The 21,647-nt window shown below is 40.2% G+C and overlaps 1 protein-coding gene across 3 annotated transcripts in view; it reads left to right on the top strand.

Annotated features, from left to right (window-relative positions):
- LOC117740467 (ras-specific guanine nucleotide-releasing factor RalGPS1-like) overlaps positions 1 to 21,647 on the top strand; it is a 64,623-nt gene that overhangs the window by 683 nt on the left and 42,293 nt on the right. For all 3 annotated transcript variants that reach the window (XR_004610622.1, XM_034546889.1, XM_034546890.1), the window contains exons 2-8: positions 11,310 to 11,449; positions 14,188 to 14,292; positions 14,617 to 14,667; positions 16,597 to 16,680; positions 17,127 to 17,216; positions 18,086 to 18,178; positions 19,624 to 19,750. Coding sequence is in view for 2 of the 3 variants with exons in the window: in XM_034546889.1 (XP_034402780.1) it covers positions 11,393 to 11,449; positions 14,188 to 14,292; positions 14,617 to 14,667; positions 16,597 to 16,680; positions 17,127 to 17,216; positions 18,086 to 18,178; positions 19,624 to 19,750 (607 nt within the window). In the remaining variant the exon portion in view is untranslated. The remainder of the gene's footprint in view (positions 1 to 11,309; positions 11,450 to 14,187; positions 14,293 to 14,616; positions 14,668 to 16,596; positions 16,681 to 17,126; positions 17,217 to 18,085; positions 18,179 to 19,623; positions 19,751 to 21,647) is intronic.

The following is a 21,647-nucleotide window of genomic DNA, read 5'->3' as shown; positions in this document are numbered from 1 at the left end:
CCAAGTCTGTCAAATGCATCCCACAGTGTTCTATGGTATTAGAAGTCATCTTGAACGATCAGAGGTTTTACGTGATTTTAAATGAACATTTACATCAACCATGAAAGTATCATAAATGTTAGTGGAACAAAAGATTATCAAATGTTTTATGAACTGCTGTGTCGTTGCAATGGATGAACCCTATGAATGCAGAACTGATAACCAAATGGTACAGGGCTTCATCCATAACATTGACATTTCAATTTTAAAATCAACATTTGAATGCTGCACAGCTGCTTATGTTGCATGTCTATTGATTCTGTTTCACAACTGCCCATCGAGATGTTGGCACACTATTCAGTGTTTCCCACCATTGCTAACATTTGTACACGATCATTAATGTCCTCTGAGTGTGTGCTTTAGCCTCTTCAACAAGCCCACAGAGCAAATTGGACTTGCATATCTGCATATATGGTCTTACCTTTAGTACACGCTGCAGCAGCCTTTACTGTTACTCTATGCATTCAAACAGGACATACTACTTTGTCGTAACATGGCAGCTCAAACTTTCACACTCATAGATCTGCTGTGCAAAGAATTGTGGGTTGGTATAGCCAGATAAGCATGCTGACTGCGACCGGATGCAGCACAACATCCTTTTATTTTTAATGTAATGGGGCATGCTAAATCTTTTTCTTGCACACTAAATAGCTTGGTAGTACTTAGTAGGAATGCACAGAGGCCAATCAGTGGATTGGCATCTTCTTGGTCTGTCAATCAAAGCCATTGGGCCCAAACATACTGTTCACCCAGAGACTTGCATGGGGTAAAAGATGATGATACAACTTGCCAGTAGGAACACTTGAATAGCTCTTATTTAAATCAGCTGGTCCTAAATGTTGTGAAATGCACTAATAGCCGAATCTAGAGTTATTTTCTTTCCACAGTCGGGGAGGGGGGTTAAAGGAATTGTCCCTGGACTTGCTCTGTGGAAGATTGGTGGAAGATCCTGGTGATTTTACACCATATATGTCTGAACTTTTTATTTTTGCTTCATGCGCCGCTGAGCAACTTCCACAGGAATTAACGAGCTCCGCCTCCACCGGCGTACCCACTTCTTTACGTACGTCCATGCTCCACACACACAGAGGAGGGGATGGTGAAATGAAGATAGCAAATAGTACTCACAGGCTCAAATAGTATTCAACTATTTGTCGGATTAGATTCCAGCGGCGGCTGCGTAAACAGGTTTTTATCTGATAAAATACTCTGCTTCAATCCACATTTGTTGCCGTTTAGCCTTTCAAAAACCGGATTTTCACTGCCGTCAAAAAGCTGTCGACTCTCCTGCTGGCTGCACTCCGTGACATACACTGACGATTTATACTCGTCAGGTTAATGGCATCATAAAATCGAGCTTCCTTGGGGGAAAACCTCAAAACAAGCTTTTAATGGAGAAACATTTGGGATAGCCTTGAAACTAAATAATGGACCATGTGGCAACGAATAGTTATTTTCATCATGATTAGTGTGAAATCACAATTGAGATTTTAAAATCTGTGGTTTCTGTAAAAGGCCACATTTGCCATGTCTGTTATCCTCTTCTTATTTCATTGCGAGGAGGGGTGTAAATAAACAGACGCACAGTAGGACACACTCTGTTACAAGGGGGAGCATCCGTCGCTATGGATACTGATGGGTGCATTACTGGCTGTGCTGTAAATGCATAACATCCCTATTATTCCATAGCAAGATGACCATGTGCTATGGAATAGATGGTAGGTCCTTTCTTTTTTTTAAATGGTAAATAACTGCCGGTTTGTAAACAAGGCTAGTTTATTTTATAGAGCACAATTCGTACACAAGGCAATTCAAAGTGCTTTACAGCTACATAAAATTACAAAAAAGCAAATAAAATCATTCCATAAAAATAATCATTAATTAATTATATTAAAAGCAAAGAGTGCAGATAAAATACTTTCAGTTGTCAAATAGAACTGTTTTCAGCCTGGATTTAAACATTGTCAGAGTTGAGGCCTGTCTCACATCTTCTGGAAGACTGTTCCAGATTTTACCGGCACACGGTGTGTTCGGTGACTCTGAATTGTAACATCTTGTTCTGTGCTTTTATGTAAACCCGACATGAAGAGACAGTGGGAGGAAAAGAGAGTAGAGAGATGGAACTTGCATTTCTATGGCGTTTTCTTAATTATCCGGCATATGGACTTACATTTCAGGCTAGTGGAGAGACACATGATGCACTCATACAGGTGATTCAGTACAGAATGACTGATGTCTAATTGTCCTGTTGGTTTGGTTAGACCTGCGATGGTGGGAAAGATTACTCCTGTCTCTTAATGTATGTAAAGAGATGTTCTCATGCTCCTTTTTTTTTTACTTTGTACATATGTACTTTGGTATCGGCCAGCGCGAGAAAAGACACCCTAATATATTTTTATTGTTTTGTTTTTTAACAGTATAGAACTTGCCTAAACATCGATGTGAAGCTGTAAAACAAATATACAGAGAATGAATGTCACAGTACTTCTTAAACCATAAGTCTTATACAGTGTAATTGAATCTGAATGAATACAAAATCCTTTAATACATTGTTAAAGTGCAGCCACAGTTTAGTTAAATACTAAAGAAGTAACGGTATCAAACGGTAGTGTGACAGCACCTTAAATAAAATCTTTATTCCTTTAATAAATTCTAGAAGAATGTCATCGATTTTAGACTCAGCAATCGTTTTTCTGGAGCTGATGATGGGAGATGACATGTCGCTTTTCTTCTATCTCTGAGAGTTGCACATGCGGTAGCGATCAGGCAGGACGTGATATGATAACGTGATGTCAGGTCGACACATGGACTCCCGAATACCCGATCCAACATTTTAGGAAGGATGTGACAACTCTGGAAGTTGTGACGTTAACGGTTGACTAATTTCATTAAAGTGTGAAAGTGTCTAGGTAGACAATATCCATACACTTAATTATCACATCATGATGTTTTGTAATACTGTGGTCGATTCTCAAAAACACTTGGTTTCTTATTAATAGCTATCGTTCAAAGATGTGCTACTGTGATGAATACAAATGCAGATCTTACTTCTCTGACCAAAGAACATGAGGGCTCATTGCACACGCCACCATCTAGAGATACCGTTAACCAATGACGGCCAAGCCAATGCTAGATCACTGGACACACTTGGCTTGAGGTCCAGTACTAGCGCCCAGCAGAAAGAGTCTTAATGGCTGGAGACATCGTCACAGCTCAAAGAGGCACTCTGACCTCAGAGCATGTGGATCTGCTCCTCTTTCTGAACAAGAATGCTGACGTTCCTTCACTGTCCAAATGTTGTTTTAGTCTCAAGCCCAGCTTCACAAGCCGCTTCCTGTCAGACAGGAAGTTTGTGATCCACTGGCAGGTGGAGTCGGGTACGTGCAGCTGGGAGAGCTTGTCCTCCAGGGATCCACTAAGGGATCCTGTTGTAAGTTCCTGAAAGATGAAGTTGAGGGCCATGTTGACTGCATTGTCCAGGATTGGCTTTGTGATGGTTTCAAGGTGGGACAGGACAAGGCTCTCAAAAGACTTCATGACTACAGAGGTCAGGGCGACAGGCCTGTAGTCATGAAGTCCTGGGATTCTTGTTCTTTTGGGAACAAGGATGATCGTTGAGGTCTTGAAGCAGGCTGGAACGTGGCATGATGTTGAAGATGTCTGTGAACATCAGATACAGCTGGTCAGCACAATGCTTCATGGTGGAGGGAGAGTTTGGGCCGGCGGTTTTGTGGGGGGCTTTAGGCTTGTAGTTGGTGATCTGTTTGAGAACTCTCCAGACAGAAGCAGTCACTTGCTGAGAGCTGGTGTTGCAGTTTCTCAGAGTACAGTCTTTAAGCATCTCTCACCATTTTGTTAAACCTGTATTTTAACTCTTTAATCAAGTCCAATCCTGTTCCTTGTCCCCACTTCTGTTCCTTGATCAAGTCCTTGTCCCAACTCCTGTTCCTTTTATCAACCTTAGCTGTCTGAGTTTAGCTTAAACTCAGACTCTACTTCTCTCAATTTATTATCTATGTCCCCCCCTCTCCAGTCCAAATATGGTCACTTCCTTTCACTGTTTGCAAAAAAACGGACAATGGCCAAAATGCCAGACTCGAGGCTTCGTAAATAATAAATACATTATCGTAATATTCAGATAAGTGCTTGAAGGCTGTACGGTTTAACTAACCACTACATGGAGAGCCCAGTGAGCTAAGGGACCTAATTGGACTGTATTGGCCTAATGAGACTGAAGTGAAGAAAGTTGCATCTTTTTAAAAATAGCAGACAGCTTAACATTACTTTTGAGTCGGTAAGTAAGAGCTGATCTGAAAGCTGACGATACTGATATGACATAGTTTTCAGCCCAGCCAAACAGTGACAGTCCAACATGAGGAGATTACAGCAATAAATGACTCATTCCCATCCCCAGTATGTGAGGGATGACTGCCAAGAACACAACGTTCAGTCTAGTGGAGCAGCACTATACTTTAGGAGTCATTACTTGCAGTCTAACTGTATGCTAACATCAAAGAATGTCAGGACTAAGAGAAAGCCAAACACTAATGAAGCACTGTGTTGTGACCTTGTTGATCTGCATCCAAACGGAGTCTTATCTTTTGTTACTGAAACAGAGGCACTGCTTTCATTCACCTGTTTGTTCATGTTTACATGGTAACCAAACTCATGCAACACTCTGCACGATGACTCTGCAAGTTTAATGTCCGATTTTGAGTTCATGTTCCAAACCCAGCACATGGTAATACACATTTATTGTATTCTCTTCCTCAGCCAACCAAAACTGATTTGTCTTTTAATATTTAAAATCCCACATTGTTGCCATCTATTTACTAACAAGCAGTCTTCTTATTAATGTTTTTTCCTGGCTCTTTGCTCTACCACTTATTTATAAATAATAATGTGTAATTCTTTTTATATGTATATTATAATATTCCTTTTAAATTAAAAAAATATCACTAAACTGTGGGGGGAATGTGTTTTATTTTTGGGATTGGCGGACATTGCTGACTTCATAAAGCATGTTTTACTGTATCAATTTAGAGTTATAAAGTACAAATCCCATATTTATATATATTTTTTTAATTTTTAAATACTAGGTGCTAAAAACTGCATCGCTCCACAATTCCTGACAATGACTGACATTTATCAAGTATCAATTTCCAAAGTAAAGGTCTTCCAACTTTTTCCTGTGGTCTAGTGATAAAAAAGCGATCAAATAAATTAATTGTAATGACTTAAGAATCACAATGAATAGTGAATGTATTTTGATATTATCAATCTTGAGAAGGAGGATAATATGTATCTGCTAGATGTGGCCATTAGCTACTCTTTTAATCCCCCACCCTACAGAATGGCTCCTTAAAATGTGATTACCATGCTGCTATACAGATAATTAAGCCCTGACTCCTTTTTACAAACCTCTTGGGGACTCTCATCAAAAAGTGTATGTTCAGTAAGAGGGCTTAATTATGGATGCTGTCAGCAAACAGAGTTGTAGTTGGTAATGTGAGAGTACTCTATGATTAGGGTGGCCATATAGTCACCACCCCAAACCGGGACCCTGTAGTGTACCACACATTCATGCACACACACACGTATGCGTTTATGCATGCGCCATAGGGGTGGTATTGTATATTGCTATCTGGCTGTTTTAATATGATCTGTTGTATCCGCATTGCGTGGAGATGGCAGATACTCATTGCTTCCTTTAAAAAGGAAGGCGTATGCCTCTTGAAAGACCAACTCTCACTTCGGCATGCCAGCCGACAATTACAAGTTAATTCACTAAGTTACAATGCATTCAGTGATACTCAATGGGCCCCGACTCACTAGCAAGCAAACAACGCGGTAACTCTTTAGTAATCAGGTGCGTCAGATTCAGATTCTAAATTGCGAAATGTTGGACCTCCATTTGGACCTTGAAGTCAAAATTAGGATCCACAATTCAAAGATTTAGAGACTGCAGTAAACTGCAAAACGTGTTGGCGATATCGGCTGCAATCACATTGTCCCCTCTTAACATCGACGCGGGTCTCCATCGCTTTGGTCTCCACTCAGGTATACCTCTTAAACTCTGACAAAGTCAAGCTTTTATGAAGTACCCACCTGCCACATTGTGGCAACTGACTGGTGAAATATAAAATAAATGCAAACCAAAATAATATCAAGCTTGATACCATGTTGCCTCCTTTTTTTTTTTTTAAAAGAAGAAGAATTTGTAAATGTCGGCATAACACCAGGCGGCAACCTCAGGTTGTCTTAATCTCAAGGTTTCAAAACGTCAGTCCACAAACCAGCGGGTGACATCACCATGACTACGTCCACTTATACAGTCTATGGAGAAGACCACCAATCAGGACTCGATAGTCTAACGATGTCATAGCCGCTGGGGCTGAAAAATCTATAAATATTTGAATCAAATGGAATGGTGACCTTACAAAATAGCCACCAATCACTCCTTTCATGCTCAAAGCGAAATAAATCATTGCAGCTGTTCATATAAACAATATCTGTTTTTCAAGAGTATGTAGAATTAGAGGTAATAATGAACATCTACAACATGTGCTTGCTTTAACTGGATAATTCAATAGGCACATCAAATCCTTGGCTGTTGGCTGTGAGTTTCTGGATTTGTATAATGTTGCTGGGCTGCTCTTCTCTTCTCTGTCCTCTATACTTTCCATCTCTTTCATGTTCATCTTTCATCTATAATGCCAGTATACCTGTCATGTAGTGCCTGAAGCTACATCTTACCATGGAACAGGACTATAGCCCAACCGATACCGTGTTCATACATGTAAATAGATATATACTTTATTAATCCCCAAGGGGAAATTTGTTGTCATAGTAGCGCCCAACACTTTACAGACACCAAATGGAATAGACTAAATAAACTAAACACACAAAATAAAATATAAGAACAGGGATGACAGATGTATACAACATTTTAAAAAGAATGTATATGAATATACAAAAGTGTGTGTGTGTGTGTGTATATATATATATATATATATATATATATATATATATATATATATATATATATATATATATATATATATATATATGTATGTGTGTATATGTATGAATTTATTTTTCATTTGTTGCAGCTGTGAGCAACTCTTGTGGGACAGGGTGTCCATCACTCAAAGAACTGTGTTTGTAATAGTCTGCATAGTGATTGTAGTGTACTTCCTTTTCCAGTGTGAGCAGCCAGAGAGGCCTGTTCAGGATCAGACATGTGGCATGGAGCTGGACACACGCTGTGGTTGGTGTGTACTGCCATGTAGTGGTCACATTTGGGAGTTTGTGGCTCTGAAATCTTTTCATGCAAATATCATTTCATGCAAATATCATTTCAGTCAGTGGGGGCATATATATATATATATATATATATATATATATATATATATATATATATATATCCCTTCCTCTCTAAGATCCTTGAGAAAGTAGTCGCAAATCAGTTGTGTGACTTTCTACATCAGAATAGTTTATTTGAGGAGTTTCAGTCAGGATTTAGAAAACACCACAGCACAGAGACAGCACTGGTGAAAATTACTAATGACCTCCTAATTGCATCAGATAAAGGACTCATCTCCGTACTGGTATTATTAGACCTTAGTGCTGCGTTCCACACCATTGATCATGACATCCTATTACAGAGACTGGATCAGTCGATTGGCATTTCAGGTACCGCACTAAGTTGGTTTAAATCCTATTTATCAGATCGATCTCAATTTGTATTTGTAAACGATGAAGCCTCAATGACCACCAACGTTAATCACGGAGTTCCACAAGGTTCTGTGCTTGGACCAATTTTATTTACCTTATATATGCTTCCTTTGGGCAACATTATCAGGAAACACTCCATAAACTTTCATTGCTATGCAGACGATACTCAATTATATCTATTGATCAAACCAGAGGAGACCAACCAGCTCGCTAAACTTCAAGAATGTCTTTAAAGACATAAAAACATGGATGACCTGCAACTTCCTGATGTTAAACTCAGACAAAACTGAAGTTATTTTACTGGGCCTGAACACCTCAGAGATCAATTATCTGGTGATGTGGTTTCTGTAGATGGCATTGCCCTGGCATCCAACACCACTGTAAAGAATCTCTGCGTTATCTTTGACCGAGACTTGTCCTTTAACTCCCACGTTAAGCAAATCTCAAGGATTGCATTTTTTCATCTACGTAACATTTCAAAAATCAGGCACATCTTGTCTCAAAAAGATGCAGAAAAGCTGGTTCACGCGTTTGTTACTTCCACACTAGATTACTGCAACTCCTTATTATCAGGCTGCTCTAATAAGTCTCTTAAGTCCCTCCAGTTGATCCAGAATGCTGCAGCTCGTGTACTCACAAAAACTAAGAAAAGAGATCACATTACTCCTGTATTAGCTCCTCTGCACTGGCTCCCTGTAAAATCAAGAATCACATTTAAAATTCTTCTCCTCACCTACAAAGCCTTGATTGGTGATGCACCATCATATCTTAAGGAGCTTGTAGTACCATATTGCCCCACTAGAGAGCTGCGCTCACTAAATGCGGGGCTACTTGTGGTTCCTAGAGTTCTAAAAAGTAGGATGGGAGCAAGAGCCTTCAGTTATCAAGATCCTCTTTTATGGAACCAGCTTCCACTTTCAGTCCCGGAGACAGACACAGTCACCTCATTCAAGAATAGACTTAATACTTTCCTGTTTAATAGTGCTTATAGTTAGGGCTGAATCAGGTTTGCCCTGGTCCAGCCCCTTGATATTGTAAAAGTTCAGAGAATCTCGAGCTGCCTGGTGCTTGGAAGAAGAAGCTCCGAAGCCAGAGATATATATAATAATCATTATTTAATCATAACAAAAAAGAGTCATCTGTATACATACAGTCCCGGCCCGGACGCGCTCACATGGCTTCGCTTCCAGTCTCCTGACGTAGCCAACAGTTTCTGTCTGGCGTCACCACGTAGGAGACCGAATTCGCGTCTCACAATTAGTTTTATTCTCAGTCCATTGGCTGAGCTAAGCTCCCATTGGTTAGTGGAGGTATTCATGTAAATACCTTTCAGAGACACAGCATGCTGCTGACCAGCGAATAAGACATGAGGTTCACACCTGAGGGTTAGTTCCATTGGCCACTTCAAAGAATGCCTCATATCGATAAACTAGCGGGGTCAAAGCTCACACTTCCGGTCAAGGACAGGAAGTTCCCCTTCAGAATAAAACCATATTATCCTGCCTTCAGAATAAAAGCAACATCTCAGGTTTCAATCGGCATCCCTTTAACTATTGTCTAAACAATAAAACATCATTCATTCTCATGCATCATACAATTAATCATTACATTTGTCATCAACAAACAGAATAATAAAACAGTGATCCTCTCTTATGCTTCATAATACATTCCTCAGAATATTCCTCAAATTAATGATCATAACTTTCTTTATGTATTAATTTAAAACATAACCTCTTATCTACATGTGCAAGTGTATATAAAATCCACTACAACTCAACAATATGCTGCTATAGGCTGTTGGGGGATGTTTTAGGATACACTGAGCACCTATCTCCTCTTCTCTCTCTCCTTATGGATGAGTTTACATCTCTCCATTGCACCTTATTAACTCTGCTTCCTCCCCGGAGTCGTTGTGACTTCACGTCTCATAGGGTCCATTGGACCTGGAGGTGTCTGATGCTGGTGAGCCGGTCTCGCGTTGGTCCTGCTGATGCCCCGCCCCCCCTCCTCTCTACCTCCTTCTGTTTCATGGATTGGAGTTCCATTCATACATTGTCATATGTAATGTGTTTATGTAACTCTGTTCATTCTGTACACATGACATCTATTCATTTGTCCATCCGGGGAGAGGGATCCTCCTCTGTTGCTCTCCTGAAGGTTTCTTCACTTTTTTCCCTGTGAAAGGTTATTTTTGGGGAGTTTTTCCTGTCGTATGTGTACAGATTGTAAAGCCCTCTGAGGCAAATTTGTAATTTGTGATATTGGGCTATACAAAATAAACTAAATTGAATTGTGCGTCTACATTTTGAAGTAGTGGTCCTCCACCGTGCAGTATTTCAGCTGCACATTAGAGGGCATCTTAGCACTAAAAACATCCCCTCCTTGTAATGCTGTTCTCCAGGTTCTGAACACTTGCATGTGTGGCTTCTTGTGGTAGGTTTACTTAATAGTTTATGCACTTTAGTTTAAATTGTGTAACTGGTGTTCAGACCTTTTGCGGGGCAGCAGTGTGTCCTGTGGAGTGAGTGTTACTCTGCATGTTGGATGACTTTACAAATTGACCGGAGTGAATTACTTATTACCATTTGACGAGGCTGAAGGGTAAAAATAATTAAATTGCGATATTTATTTTGTGACAAATACTGTAATTCACATGTGCGAATCTTTTTCTTTTTAAATATGTGTCTGTTTTAATTGGGACAAACTATGACATTTCATTTTGTAAAATTTGTATTGCTTAACTTCCAGGTAATGTCAAGAAAGCTGAAAATCTATTGATTGCTCTAGTTAATAATTACTGTATTACACATATCACAGCCTCCATCTGGACATTTAATTATGTAAATATTAGCCCTGTACAATTATATTCTGTAAATCAAAGTAGTAGGTTCATGAAACTTTTAAAGTACTGGATTTGTCAGTTCCTTTCATAAACTGCAGTGACGTCGTCATTTTGTACTGTGGTGGTGTCCCCACTTTGGTTTCATAGCAGCTCCATTCCACTGAGAGTTTGTTTTAAAAGGCGGGATCTATTAGTCTAGTATTAGTCATGCTGAGTCCTCAATATTTCTACTTTGATCTCACGGTGCAGCCAAAAACACGTCATCTTCTGTGTGAAATGATTTACAGTGTCAGCATCCCTACAAGCAGATACAGAAAAGCTGCCAAACAGTGTGGAAACTACTTTTCTATGATCCCTTTATAGTTGTAAGTTCTTTGAAATGAGAGAGAGAGACTTTTCTCCCATCCTTTCTGTTTTAGTGGCGCTGCTGTTAACATTTAACAAAATATCCTTGAGATCAATTGGTTGAGAGTGGCTGTGGTGTTCTGCCAAGGAATAATTGCTTGAGAAAAATTTTTGTCTATATTCTCACCTATTTGTGTCCAGTATGGCTGCGAAATCACAGGACAAGAATATATGTCTTCACCAGCAGCATGCTTGGATAACAGGTTTTTACTACTTTTGAAGCTAATATAGGGGGACTATAATGATTCCAAACAAGAGGTTAATAACGTGTGTCCCCTGTTTCCAGGCATGGATGAGAGGTTATGTGTGCCCACCAGCTAAAGGCCTCTGTTGCCCTGACCTGTGCATCCCGCCAGTCCCTCTGTGAGCATGTATCGCAGGAACGGGCTTTCAGATGGCACCAGCATCCATTCAGTCACATCAGAGGTAAGAGCAGCTTCTGCAGTGTTCATTACTATAGCGTGTATATATCTATGTATGTGTATAAATGAATGAATGAATTAATATATATTTATATATATATATTTAATTAATTAATTTTTGAACGTACTTTTGTACCTTTTTAGTATCGGTACACCGTGCAACCCTAATTAATTAATTAATTAGCGGGTGTTTTTAGTATCGATACTTAATTACAAATAGCGCACTCCCCGCTCCGCTCCTGTCATGGTGCCCAGCGCGTTGACTGCAAGGGGCCGGGGCTGCGCAGCGCTCACACCGAACAGGCAGCGCTCCGCTGGGGAGACGACATGGCGTCATGTGCCGGAGCTTTTGACGACCGTCATCGTTTTTTTTTGTAAAAAAGTGTGAAATCTGTAAGTACTTTGGCTATATTGCAGACAGTGTTTCAAAGCCACTCAGACCAGGGAGCAACACGTCAAACATTAAAGCACCTTTCAGACAGACACCCCGACCTTTACAAAGAGTTCAAAGAACGACAGGTAATCAAATGTGATTATAAACATGATGCACACCTTAAGCTCACCCACATACAGCCTAACACGAGTAGCCTTTGATGACCAGTCTGTGATCATGAGGTCACAATGCACACAAGTGGACTAAATGAAACACAATTGATGCTAAATGGCTACATGCTGGAGCCTGAGGGTGGATCTCTTTTTCTTTTTTTTTTTTTAGTGAAGGAAAAATAATTATTCTATGAATTCAGATAAAATATTAACTTTACAATTGCTCATACTTAGGAAAGGAACTATGTAGTGATCTGGTCAGATATGGACAAAAGGCCTACATAGCCGTGTATAATCAACGCTATGATGACACCATGTAGTTTTCATTAATATCTTGCTGTAGGCTAATACTAATATTAATGCCATTTGTTAAGTGTTGAAAAAGCTGGGAAGGAACAAGCTGGTAAAAAGGGAACCATACAGATGTTTTATTTATTACTATTATAGATAAATATACCAGTATCATATCTCTCAAAATAACTATAACTGTCTGGAATACATTTTGACCTGATGACAGTGGTGCTACACCATTAGAATAGCATACCAACATGTAAGGTAATCCAGCTCTGGAACAAAGTGTTACTAACAAAAAGAAACTGCAGTTTTCCACCTGCTTTCCCTTGTATTCATTTATAATAATTCCTTTCCATTTGATTTTCTTGATTGAAATGCCGGCGCTGAGCCTGATTAACCCATGAGGATAAAAAGTCCTGATTGAAAGCACATTAAATCAAGGCTAAACAGGCTTGGGGAAACCTCAGAGGCATACATGACATAATATCATCATATGAAATGGATAATATGCCAGGGACAAAGCATCTGCTTTTACTCTGCGGAGTCCTTCATAACCCAGTGAGTAGTAGTGTGGTGGTTGTGTCTCTTTGTCATTGTCCTGTCTATATAAGCCTTCTAAAAGGTGCCCCGTGAAGGTCTGTTGTAAACCAATATCACTTTTGCATTCAGTGTTGGTCTCCTAAACACATTGTGTGTATGCTTGAGGTATCATAGATATGTTTAATTCCTTCCTCAGAAACCTTTTCAAAGCAGTTGAAACCATTGGCTGAATCCAAAGTTTAAAACAATTACTGTCCAGACAGATTTTTTTAACAGCAAGAAATATTAATTTCCTCTTTACTATTGCAATTCGCTATAATTATTTATTATTATGTCATCTTTGTCTCATTTGATATTCTCAATCCATATTATAAAATTGTGCGGTAATGATAGTAACACTAACTGTATTGGTTCAATGGTTTCAACACAGTATTGTAAATTCAGTGGTTTTCACCTAACTGCAAGAAGACGCATGAGATGGCTGGACTAGAGGTGTGTCATAGTTCAGGTGTTTCTCCTTTTTCATGTTATTTTCTGGCTGATAATGACATTTCTTAACCTACCTGGCAACACTGCAGCAACAAGCAGCTTCTTGACCACCAAAAGCACCGCCACCGGCTTCTGGCTGGTCAGACAAAATGCAACAATGGCAAATATCCATTAACAATTTGTGGAAAATGGTACCGCAACTGAAGATTACAAGAATGCCTGTATGAATACTATTTCCCAGAGCTTCAGAGAGCAGCTTTTTAGTTGCGTACTACACGAGCAGCAGAATAGCGAGTGGTCTCTATAATTTGCTGGCTGAAGACAACATATTCTCGCATTTGGGGACTGGGGAGTGTTGGAATCTCTCCCACACATAAAATCCCTGCTCCATGGCGTTAACAACTCATTGTTTGAGTTCATGGGTGTTTGCACTACAGAACATAATCAAAAATATACTAATTCCATCAAATGCAGTCCAAACTGATGGTCAGGGAGACATATTTATGTGATGGTTGTGCTATAGAGAGGAGAGGCCTAAAAGTCTAAATCAGTTGGAATTCTTCTTTGAAGATCAATAACATCCAAACAAAGTTTTACGACGGGACCAAAGAGCTGGACAGACTAACCAAAGTGGTCAGACTAACCAAACCTCCCTCGTTGACTTTACCATCATTGAGGCCTGGCAGTAGCAGTGTAAAAGACCTTTTGTTACTCCAATGTGAAAGAGAATTTAGGATTTTGAATAATTGATTTTCTAACGTTGACTTCTGACTCATTAGATTTTGCTAACTTCATTCACGGCGTAGTTTGTGGTCCCTGGCGGCTTGGTTTCATATATAGAGTCGTCACTATGGTTGCTGTGTGTGTCTTTAGGCCAGCAGCAGCTCTGACTCTCTGGATGTATCTTGCGTGGACTACGCCAAGAGCTACGATGCAGTCGTCTTCGATGTGCTGAAGGTGACGCCCGAGGAGTTTGCTGTAAGTAAATGGATCAGACGCGAGCATACTGTTAGATGCTTTCCAATGCTAAGGAGAGGGAGGTGGGACGAGGGTCCAAAGTTCACTCCAAAAGAGTTGAAGATTGTCAATAAACAATTGTAGAAACATCAGATCTTGCCATGTCGCAAAAACCAGTCCCACTTGTTGAATCCTGCAGCCTCAGACATTGTCCATCATATTCATTTATCTTAACTTCACCATTGACTTTGACAGTTATTCCCAGCCAGTTCTCCCATGTATTCTACAATGTCTTCACCTCGTTCATAGTGAGAGATAATAAGGATTTCTTCCTTGTTTTATCAGAGCCAAATCACCCTCATGGATGCACCGGTCTTCAAAGCAATACATCCAGAGGTAAGAGAGACGCATGTTGTCAAGTGGTTGCTCTGCTGAGCATCGTTTCCACGGCCAACTTCCAACACCACCTTGTAGAAAAGCCAAGTTTCCAGATTTAGTGCATTCATTAGGGGTTCTGGTAGTTCATATATTCATTTTTTTATATCATTTTCAGTCATTATCTTGGTACTGTGTGTGTGTGTTGAGTATTCTTACCACGCAACAGGAATTCTCAAGAGGAACAACGGACAACGATTATCTATGATTGACCCATTCTCGGTACTCATCAGCTTTCAGTCTAATGACAAATCAGCATCGGTATTAATGGGCTGTATTTCTGGGGTTTCTGTTCTAGCCAGCACATATCCAGGCCAAGACTTCCCTTTCTGTGCACTGCTTATTGCTTACAGCCCGATTAGCAACTTGAAATGCCAGAATGGAGTTGGAGTTGAGATACCACGTGTGTGATGGGAATTCTTCACAAGTAGGCAGTTTTAAGAGCTATTTCTAAATGAATAAATAGCAAAAGTATCGTGGCCAATGGGTTCTGGGGATTGCATTTCAGCCACACGTCTACAAACGGAAACCATAATGCTTTCAATATCTTGTCTCTGTCCCTATATGCAGAATCTGCTTCTAGAGGTCATAATTGACCTTTCTCAAACTAGTGGTGTAATGGACCACAGCCGATCTGTGATCCGTACGGATCCCCCCTCACGGTTCGACATGTGAACGTGAAACAGATTATTCGCCAATGTATCTGCCAATAGGGATAATCAATGATGATCAAAGACCTCTAAAAGTTCTATTTGCTCCCTTTTTTCCTTTTTGTACCGATCAGATCTGTGCTCCAATCCGTGACTCTGATTCTGTGACTCTGACCAGGAGTTTAATGATCTGGTGTCATTTGTATCGGATTAGATGTACAACAGTCCCTGGAAAATTCAAACGTGTTTTTGCAGGGAACCCCTTTAGAGATCTACCCATCATCCCAGGAGGATCCCAGTCCTCCCTCTGTTTCAAATACTTCTAATGCCTTCACAGCTGTTGCCACTCAGCTGAACCCAGACCGGCCTTAGCGGTTGAACTCTCCACTGGAACCCAGCTTACCCTCGTTAGTCAATGAAATTCCAGGCACTGCTCTGCCCTGAAGGATTTCCTCCCCACCACAGGCTCTCCACAGACTGTATGCAGGGAAAAGAACCAGGCAGAGAGTCCAACACGCTCCAGTGCAAGTTATTTCATTGTTGTAATTTAGATTGGCACAAAGTAAAAGGTTTCCAGTGGTTGATGGATGGCTGTTATTTGCTACTGTTTTATTAAGTTGGATATCCCTAGTCTATGTTTCAGAGACCAGAGCAGGGTCAAGCAATGGGTCTGTACTGTGATGTAAGGACCGTGTTTCCATATTTAGCCATGATAGCCGACCGGTGGACTGGAATATCCCAGTGATTTTCTGGAATCTGCCATAGAATTTGAACAAAGATGCTTGACTCCCAGAGGATAACTCCTCCTGCCATCACTGGTCCCCTGACTTTTTTCTTTGCACCACCTTGAAGTTGACGTTTGTGGTTTAGAGGGAAATGGCGTAACAAGTATTGGATGAAATGTCATTCAATTTGATACGAACATTCGTGTCTCTCTCAGGATTAATTGGCGATCCTCTGACTCTTCATTTTGCTTTCTCATTTAGGTATTAACCCTAATTTGTCCAATTCTTGGTTTATGACTCAATATATAAATCAACGCCAACATTCCCATCATCCTCAGCTGTACTTTGTGTTCCCGGTTTACAACTTTTTAAGATCTAGTGATAATGAATGAATAAATAAGGGCTGCTCAAATATTACAGACCTCTTTTTCCTACTGCAAGTCTATGGGATGTTATTGGTTATTGTTATAGATTCCTTAAGTTAGTGTTGCTTGATGTGATTTTCTGATTGGCAGGAGCTGACCAGCTGCGGATGGACTGGGAAAGAGAAGCACAGATTGTCCCCTAATGTGGTCGCATTCACTCGCAGGTTCAACCAGGTACGTCTTTTTCATGGCCTCATCTCTTCCATGGTCTTTGTGAAATCCTTCGACAGATAATATTGAGCTCAAAGCATGTTGGTCTCAAAGATCTTAATGCTGTTCCAGTGTGCAAATATCATCATTCCCTACTTTATAGAAGTTTCTTTAAAATTGGCTGAAAAGTTTGGACTCGAGCATGAGCTCACATCCAACCCATTTTTGTGTCAGTAACATCTTAAAATGCAGGACAAACATCCACTAGGACTCAAGAATCTGGTGGTCAGAGGTCACGTGACCTCACAAAACACGTTTTATGGGCATATCTCAAGAATGTATATGCTAATTAGGTTGATTTCACACACATGTAATGTCTGATTATTGGACAGACAAGGACTTAAACTGCTACTTGACTGGTTGCCGCAGTTCTACAACTGCAATGTTGTAATTCTGTTTTTTTTCTTCAGGTGAGCTTTTGGCTGGTGAGAGAAATCTTAACTGCCCACACGCTGAAGATCCGAGCAGAAATACTGAGCCATTTTGTCAAAATAGCAAAGGTGAGTTGAAAGTTATTACATTTAAGTTATTCTTAACTTGCATTCTTATGCAAATCACTTTAAAACCAGAGGACATAAATATGTTGTCTGTTATTGTTACAGTAGGATGTGGATGTTACTCAATGTGATGTTTGCTAAGCTTTTCAGTGTAATGGGAACATCCATCATCAGACATGGATAGTCTCTAGAAGTGGAAGCCAACAGCTGTTGAAGTGTTTTAGTGTAGCTTTTTTATTTCATTGTAAAGCAATTTCAACAACAACTAAAAAATCAATTACAGTCTCTGAAGCTGCAGCATGAACGAGCTGTGCAGGTACTTAATTACACTATACAAGTGAAGGGAAAACTGACACTGATTGCAGAAACAAAATGGTCTTTCTCCTCGTGTGCTCTGAGCAGGGAATAATTGCAGAGGCAGTTTTACTCCGAGGTCAGTGTGTAGGATGGAAAGAAAATGTGGAGCCATGACATAGTGTTCTTGGCAACTTGCAAAGATATAGACCGAGGCAAAGCTACTAAACCACGCTTTGCACCTGGCTGGGACCGTTCACACACCGACAATGTATATATAAAAATGAGTCTGTATATTCCATTCCCTAGACACCTAATCTTAGAAAATAAAGTTTGGTGATTAAGTTGATTGGGCTGTGACCTGGGTTTCCATTCAATTGTCAAGCAATTTTGGGCAATCTTTTTAAATATGTCCCAATAATAAGAAGTGTGATTTGGGAGTGTTTTGATGGGGTGGATGAACCCTGCTGCAGCGTAGTTTGGTGTGATATATAATATATTAAATAAATTAAAAAAGTGCCAACTGGCCGTGAACGGTAATGCTTTTGAGTGTTCATAAAATATCTGTTTGTCCCCAGAAACTCTTTGAGTTGAACAACCTTCATTCTGTGGTGTCAGTGGTCTCCGCTCTGCAGAGCGCTCCCATCTTCAGACTCAGCAAAACCTGGGCGGTAAGACAGCATGGCAAATCATTACGATCACTACATTTTGAATTTCTACAGTGGGGAAAAAAAGAGCTGCTAAAGCTCAAAAACCCGGTTCCTGGATTGAACCGATGCGAGGATGATATAGATGCATAGAAAATTGTAAACAAAAGTCATGTGGTGGAAATGTTGTTTGATTATCGATCATGCAGTTAGCTCTTCCTACGACTCAAAGGTGTGTTGTGTGCTCTTCAGACGCTTTGACAAGAGTGTGTGGATGAAACAAAGTTGTTAACGTTTGTGTAATTAGCAGCTAGCTTGCTACTTCCACCATGCTTTCATGCTACACTAGTTGAAGAATGAGCCGAGTCTAAATGCTCTGTGAGACGGCGTCGTACAGAGAGACATTTGCTGTATCAGCAAAGAGTGGGAACGCTTTAATAATCACTCCTATTTAGTAAAAACAGAGAGGTTGTTAGCAAGCATGCCAACTTAAATCAACTAAGAGGATACATTAGAATATATCGTTTTTAGAGCCTGCTCACTTTTACACCTTTTTTTAATTTACCTTTTTAATTTTCACCAGCTTCTTGATCCTACCAAATTCTAAAGTTCTTGATTCAGAACTATGAGGTTTATGATTATAAAAATAGCTCAAATATTGAATCGATAGTTGCTGGTTCATTCTGTCAATCTACCAGAAAGAAACCATCCCTTCCTGATTACAGTGTTGTTGAGCAGTCATAATATATGTGCTGTCTTATGAATACAGGCATTCAAAGATTGTTGTTTTGGCCTTGTTTGGGCATGTGGTTTAATGTGTTACGTTGATGTTGGCCATTTGCAGTTGATATAATCTGTGGAGAAAGGCAGTCAGTTGGCATATCGCCAGTGAGGAGAGACAAAGAAAGGAGGAGGAAAAGAGAGCCTGGCATGCTGCCTTATTCACTTTGGGGTACGCTCATATTCGGGTCGACACGCCCTGATTGGCTACACTTTTCACTGGGCGAAGGCGTGCTCGTGATCGAAGGAGAGTATTCCAATAGACGGTGGAGCCTGTGAGAGTAAGAGTATAAACAACGTTGACATTTTCTTCTCTCCGGACATTCTGGTCTGATTCACCCGTCAGGCCCCCTTTTCAGTTTTCTTTTGTACAGTTGATGGAACTGAATACCACTCAGTCACTCACGTTGTGCCTAAGCAAAGCATTGGGTCATGTATTGGCAGGAAAGGAAAAACAGATGCTGCCAAATTAGTGTAAATCGCTCAGGATGATGCAGTGCAGAGCTCCTCTAACTCACTGTACACAAACAGAGCTTCGTTTGCTGGCTTTTGCAGTTTATGGCAGTAAAGAGGGAGAAAAATAACTATATTAGTATAATGTTTTGCACATTGGGGTAAGATATCGCAATGGGATGTTTGAGTGTTTGCCTCACAGGTAACACCAATCGTGTGTGTGTTCTCTGTTGTAGCTGATTAGTCGGAAAGACAAGGCCACATTTGAGAAGCTCAACTATCTGACCTCCAAGGAGGAGAACTACACCTGTATGAGAGAATACATCCGCTCCCTGAAGATGGTGCCCTGCATCCCGTACTTCGGTAAGTCCTCCGTCTGTTTTGACCCTTTACGAATTTAATAAACCCGTGTTTTTGAGATCTTTGCCGCCATCTTGACTGTAAGGGAACAGGGAGGGACATTTTATTGTTTGGGAGGGAGGCGTGCTCTACTGAGTGCACTTTACTAGTATTTGGAATGGAGCACACCATAAAGAAATGATAGTCAGGATGATTATCAATTAATGAATTTTAATTCACACTTGCTTCATACAATAATTGATATGCCACCATGGACCCATGCATTTGAGCGGCTTCTCAGAACCTTGTTCATCAAAGGAAAAGCTTATGGTTATTAATATTACTGTCTGCAGCTATTTTAAAAGCTAATAACTCACGCTAGAGCACATGTGACTGGTTGCAGGTGTAAAGTGGCTCGGCTCTTTTGTCGTCACTCATTGGTTTATACTTCCCTCTAGTTCCATGCCTTGCTGTTTGTCTTCAAGGTATTGGTTTTATGGGCTGATTGAAATGAGATCACTGGAGACAGAGTTGTACATAGTTTATTGAATGTTTGATAACATACAGACTATAAAAAAATAATCTTAATGAGACAGCATATATATACACAGAATACCTGGTAGTAAATACTGTATCTGCACACTAATGCAGTGACTGATATGTGCAACAGACCAGGAAACCTTTGGTGAATGTACTGTAGCTGCTTTTACAGAGAATGGTATTCGTTGGATGTTTTTGTAAATCCTGTCGCCTACATTCAAAGACTTCCTTCAATTCCACTCTGTCCATCTTAAATAAATGTGGGGGCAGGTCTTTACATTTGTACATGTCATTTAGCTGACGCTTTTATCCAAAGCGACTTACAATCATACACCCTAGACACAGCTATGGGGGGAGCAATTCAGGGTTAAGTGTCTTGCTCAAGGACACAGCGACTAGGACGGGGATTGAACCGCCGATCCTCTGAATGAAAGAGGGACCTGCTAACCACTGAGCCACAGTCGCCCAGGTCTTGTTATCTTGGTGCTGGTAACTTACAGTGGTGGTAATGGTTCAAGAAGTACAGAGCTGGAGTCAGGTGGTGGTTAGCCTAGCTTAGCATAAAGGGGGGAAAACCGCTACCTGGCCTCTGACCAAAGGAAAAGAAAATAACTACCATCACCTCTAAAGCAGAGGAGATTTGTGTTTCAACCTTTTTTTGTAGAAAAACAATGACCAGAGTGGGTAGCCAGGGACAATGCAATGAAGAAGAAACAAGTTACCGGTAATCAGTGAGCTTTAGAGGTATTAGTGGGTGTATTTCTTAACTTTTGACAGTCAGGCAAGATGTTTCCCTCTGTGTCCAGTCTTTATGCTAAGCTATGCTAACAATGTCCTGTTTTCGTTTACCATTATAGTTTCATGCTAGTAAGAAAACGTATGTTTGAAACACGGATTTCTTACAGAGTATAACATTGTCGAATGTAAAGTTAGTAAGTCGTGGCACAAAATATCAAGTATCAGAATCTTCAATACCAAGACATTTGTAATTTGAGACGATGCAACAGCGGCCCCTTTAATGGTTGATCAGGATATAGCGAGGAAGCTCCTCTCCAAGGGAGCGTTCCTGCTCAGTTATTAGAAATACTAACCTGCAACTTCATCTCTCACTTTAAAGAACTATCAAGCATTATAGTCAATTCAGTTCAACAACATGCATAGTGTATTCAGTGGTAAAGGTAGCTGTAAAGTCCACAGTCCTGCTATTTAGATTGAGCTGTTGAACTTCATACTCTGTTCTCACCATTGTTTTAACTATTGTCAAATCCAAATGTACAGCAATTATTCGAAAAGCGTTATCAAAATAAATAACAGATTTCTCTCTTGTTGAATTGATCCCAATATATATTATACAGAGATAATATAGCACCCTTAATACATT

This window comes from Cyclopterus lumpus, chromosome 12 (genome assembly GCF_009769545.1).
Source record: "Cyclopterus lumpus isolate fCycLum1 chromosome 12, fCycLum1.pri, whole genome shotgun sequence".
NCBI lineage: Eukaryota > Metazoa > Chordata > Actinopteri > Perciformes > Cyclopteridae > Cyclopterus > Cyclopterus lumpus.
This window is presented reverse-complemented; position numbering and strand designations above follow the sequence as displayed.